Source organism: Peromyscus californicus, unplaced genomic scaffold (genome assembly GCF_007827085.1).
Source record: "Peromyscus californicus insignis strain IS unplaced genomic scaffold, ASM782708v3 Scaffold_21__1_contigs__length_65335640, whole genome shotgun sequence".
Lineage (NCBI taxonomy): Eukaryota > Metazoa > Chordata > Mammalia > Rodentia > Cricetidae > Peromyscus > Peromyscus californicus.
The window spans coordinates 13,178,229-13,183,233 of record NW_026294514.1 but is presented as its reverse complement, the minus strand read 5'-3'; the positions used below and the strand labels follow the sequence as shown (position 1 = coordinate 13,183,233).

Genomic DNA, 5,005 nt, shown 5'->3' with positions numbered 1-5,005 from the left:
GCCCGACCCTCTTGTTGAGAACCACTGGCTTGGAGGTGATGCGGAGGAGGCCATGGAGGGGAGCAGGAAACAGAAAACAAGAACAAAGCAAAACCAAAGGACAGTCAAAGCTTTCGGGAACCTACGCCACCATCCTCTTCTCTGGGGGACACACCCCACAGCACGCCTTCTGTCCACAATAAAGTTTTGTTCCTTGGCTTACTATCTCAGGCAGAGTAAATGAACATTCGCTTTATATTTTTTAAAAAATTTATTTGTGATCTGTACATGTGATAAAGTGGGGCTTCGTTGTAGATCTTTAAAGGCAAAAAAAAAAACAAAAATCCAAAGTAAAAATGTATAAATACAATATATATTTTCTTACAAAAATGGGAGATTTACAAAATATACATACTGCACTGTCTCTATTTTACAAATTTCACATGCACTTACGAGAGAAAACACAAAAGACACCAAACCTGTGTGGTGGCAGTTAAAAAAAAAAAAAATCTGACAGGTGAGATCATTTTTTGAAAGTTTCAGAAATGCAAGATCACTGTAACGTAAAAGCAGCTCCATTCAACCGAACGTGACATATATAAAGTAATTTGTACTCCTGACAGTACCCCCCTGATTGGCATTTAACTGCTGAGAAACTGTGCAGCATTGCAAGACTGGAGGACAGTCAGGGTCAAAGGTGAAGTCAAGGTTAGCTCCCATGATGCTCTTCTTAGCAATACACCACTATGCCAAAGAACCAGACCTCTATTACAGGGGGGGAAAAAGTATATGATTTAGGATTAATAAATTTAAGTCTTCTAGCACATTTCAAAGAACTCCAGAATCACTTTGAAGTTTACCTTCCTGTTATGACTTTCTAAACCTGGTACAGACTCCTTCCCTATCACTCTTGAACGACACCTCTTCAACCAGAGAAAGGGTCGGCACATGTTTCCTATACACAGAGTTATGGAACTAAGAGGGAAGAAAGGTGGGCAAAAGGTTTTTAACCCTTTTAATTAATTTTCCCTTTATTTTGATTCTGTGAGCATTATGCCTCTCCTTTAATCTTGAAGAATACAAATTGGATAGGGGAGCCAGGTCCAGCACTAGGGAGGCAGAAACAGGGGGGATCTTAGAGTTCGAGGCCAGCCTGGTCTACAGAGTGAGTTCCAGGACAGGGAGGGGATACACAGAGAAACCCTGTCTCGAAAAACTATTAAAAAAAAAAAAATCAAACAGAAAAAGAAAAAAAAAAAAAAGAGAGAGAAAGGGGGAAAAAAGAGAAAGGAAAAAACAAAACAAAACAAACACACAAACAAAACAGCCCAAAGAAACCCCAAACAAACAAAAAACCCCAAACACACACAGGAAAAAAAAAAATCACACACACAAATTGGACGGAAGGAGGTGGGGGACAGAAACTCGAAATTTAGGCTTATGGGGGTGTGGGACGGAGGGAGGTTTCATTAAGCTGTTTAACAGAGCCTGTTAGATCATGTGTTCTGAATTAAATCTGTTTAAAACAAATAACAAAACTCCTTCCACTTCCTTTACCCAAGGCAGAACCTTTGGCTGCATGGGTACAAAAGCATGCATGCTGCCCTTCGCTTTTCCTTAAAAAGGAATGTTTACCTCAACCAAATTAACAACCGAAGGGAAACCTCAGATTTCTGCTGCTTTGCCTATAAAAGCGGCTGCCTGCACAGTGAAGCCTTTCCTCGGGGAGACACTTTTGTTCCTCCTTTGTCTCTTACAACAAAGACAAGGGGAAATGCATTCCTATTTCGAAAAGCAACAAGTCATCACTTCTTTTCAGGGTATGAAACCAAATCAAACATTCTTTTCCTTCGCGCCTTCCCGCCTGCCCAAGAAAATGGAAAAAAAAAAAGAAAGAGAAAAAGAAAAAGAAAGTAGCAGAACTATATCTATCTGCCACTCGTCTCCTTGGCCTTCCTCGCGGAAATGTCTTCTTTGGCATCTTCGCGTTAGGATTCTAGCAGGCAGGCCTCCCTGGCCTTCCAAAGGGCTGATTTTACTAGACTTGAAAGGAGGAGGAGGAGGGAAAAAAAAAAAAAAAAAACCAGGCGGGAGGGGGGCGGGGAGGAGGACTGTAATGTCTGACCCTGGAAAATTAACCCATCTGGGCTCCAGTTTGGCCCCAGTGAAAAGAGATTATGGTTTTGGACCACCGCTTGACAAGGGCACCACAGGGGGCCCCCATCTTCCCAACAAAGCCCAGGCAGCAGACGGAGCGCTATCTCCCCCCCTCCCCCGGCCTCACTGGCCTTGCAGCAGGGACTGGACTCAGCCCTGGCTCAGCTCTGGCGCCGGGAAGAACTCACCAGTCTCTGCTGACCTCAACCTTTCCCTGAAGGCCCTAGCCGGCCCCCTTCACAGTTAGCGTCATCCCCGCAAGTCTTAACCAGAAGTCTTTTTCATCCACACTGCCTTCTGACTTTTCACTCAGGCCCCCCTCTCAAAACCGCCTCTCACCCCAAATCTCTTCTCACCTCCAAATAACTTCTCACTTCCATGTTAAAGCTCAGTGGAGGAGGGGGTAGCCTACAGAAACAAGTCCCCGCCCAGCAGTTTTTTCCCTACCATGCCTCTCCTCCTCCAAGCGGGTAGGAAGTGGCAAGGGTCGGGGAAGGACCGGGGTTCATACCGCAGTCTCCCCCTTACTGCTGTGGCTGAGTCTATGGTAGAAGCGACGCCATGACTGTAGGGTCTTGCCCGACCAGATCCAGAAGCCGGTCGTGATGCCCACGATCATGGTCATCAGGTACTTGATCATGAAGACGGTGAAGTCCGGGCTCATGGGCGGGAAGTGGCCCGGAGGGCAGGGCACCGCGTAGCTCTTGCAGGTCTGCAGGAGCCAGGTGCGCTCCCAGTGCTCGCGGAAGGCCTGCTCGTAGAAGTAGCAGGCCAGCACGATGGTGGCCGGCACGGTGTAGAGCACGCTGAAGACGCCGATGCGCACCATGAGCTTCTCCAGCTTCTCCGTCTTGGTGCCGTCATGCTTCATGATGGTGCGGATGCGAAAGAGAGACACAAAGCCGGCCAGCAGGAAGGACGTGCCGATGAAGAGGTAGACGAACAGGGGCGCCAGCACGAAGCCCCGCAGCGCATCCACACTAGACAGGCCCACGTAGCACACGCCCACTGAGCAGGTCCCCGTCCACCTGGCCCATGGCCAAGATGGTGATTGTCTTGACCGCCGGCAACAGCCCACGCGGCCAGGTGAAAGTACTGCGAGTTGGCCTCGATGGCCTCGTGGCCCCCACTTCATGCCAGCCGCCAGGAACCAAGTGAGGGACAGAATGACCCACCAGATGGAGCTGGCCATGCCGAAGAAGTAAAGCACCATGAAGAGGATGGTGCAGCCCCTCCTTCTTGGTGCCCTGCGCCACCGTGCGGTAGCCATCGTCCGAGAAGCGCTCCACGCACACGGCACGGTCCTCCAGCAGGAAGCCCGCCACGTGCGCTACAGCCACCATGAAGTAGCAGCCCGACAGGAAGATGATGGGTCGCTCTGGGTAGCTGAAGCGCCGCATGTCCACCAGGTAGGTGAGCACCGTGAAGAGCGTCGAGGCGCAGCACAGCACCGACCACACACCCACCCAGAGGCGGGCGAAACGCCTCTCCTCTTCTTTAAAGTACATGAGGCCGTTAGCACGGCCCGGCTCACACGGGGCACCGCAGTCGCGCTCACCTAGGAAGCGGTAGCCCAGGTAGGGGGGCACTTTGAGCTGGCGCGGGCACGAGAAGGGGAAAGACCACCGGCCTCTGCCATCTGAGGGGGCCACGGCCGTGAAAGGCGGGTCTGGCAGGTAGGGAGCCGTAGGGTAGGCGGTGGGGGCTGCCGCCCGCGCCCCCGGAGCCGTCGGAGGTGTTCTGGCCCACGCAGATCTCGCCGGCGCCGTGCACCGGGAAGTTCTCGCAGCGCAGCCGCTCAGTGCCACTGGAAGCCGAACTTGTTCATGAGAGCCTCGCAGCCCTGGCGGGCGCGCTCGCACAGGGAGCGGCACGGAGGAATGGCTTGGTCGAGCACGGTGCACACGGGCGCGTACATGGAGCATAAAAAGAAGCGCAGCTCGGGAGAACACTGCACCTTCACCAGCGGGTAGAACTGGTGCACCTCGAGGCCCGCGTCCTCTTGGTTCGTGTGGCCCAGCAGGTTGGGCAGGATGGTCTGGTTGTAGGCGATATCCGTGCACAACGGGATGGAGATGGGCTGGCAGAAGCCGTGGTCCGGGACCGAGATGCCCTTCTCGCCGTGGTACGGCTGAGCCCGGGTGCCCGCGGGCAACGCGCCCAGAAGCGCCAGCACCAGGGCGCACAGGCCCAGGGGCGGGTGCGACGCCGCAGTGCCGGGGCCCCGCATCGCCGCGGGCCGCGAGTGCAGCGGCGTTCTCAGCTGGAGGAAAAAGACGAGGCGCTGGGGAGCGGCAGGGATGCAGGGAGGCGCCGCCGCGCCCGGCGCATGAGAGTCCTCCCGGCGCCGGGGCCGGGCCGTGGGCGGCGCGGAGCCGAGGGCGCTAGGGTGCTTGCACGGCGGGGGCGAGGCGGCCAGCCGAGGGGGCGCCGCAGCCGCCTCCGCGTGGCACTCACGCGGCCGCCGGGGGCTCACTCTCCTGGGGCCTGGGCTGGGGGGTCGGGGGTGGGGTTGGGTATGCGGGGGGGGGGGGGGGAGTGTCGCCTTACCCCTCCCCGCCGAGACGTAACGGTGCGGCTTTCTCTTCGGTGACCGGCTACAAGCGTCTCCGGTTACCTTCCAAAGTTTGCCCAAGTCTCTCGAGCCCCGGGCGCACGGCGATGCCCACGTCCCCCTACACCGAGTCGGGCCTCCGCCAAGCCAGAGCCCGGCGTCCCCTGCCTGCTCGCCCGGGCCGCCGCCTCGGCGGTGCAGCTCCGCCTTCTCGCCTCGAGGCCCCGCGGGCAGCCGCCACCGCCGCCGCCTCCTCCTCCTCCTCCTCCTCCTCCTCCTCCGAACCTCGAGCCTCCTTCAGCCCCGGGAAGGTCG

General features: G+C 55.5%; 1 protein-coding gene across 1 annotated transcript; it reads right to left on the bottom strand.

Annotated features, from left to right (window-relative positions):
- Positions 1–282: 282 nt before the first annotated feature.
- On the bottom strand, positions 283–4,525 carry Fzd7 (frizzled class receptor 7). Its single transcript, XM_052749236.1, is given in 7 exon segments — positions 283–3,142; positions 3,144–3,203; positions 3,205–3,261; positions 3,263–3,367; positions 3,369–3,839; positions 3,841–3,939; positions 3,941–4,525. Coding segments are annotated over 7 exon segments (1,719 nt in total). The 5' UTR covers positions 4,367–4,525; the 3' UTR covers positions 283–2,641.
- Positions 4,526–5,005: the final 480 nt, after the last annotated feature.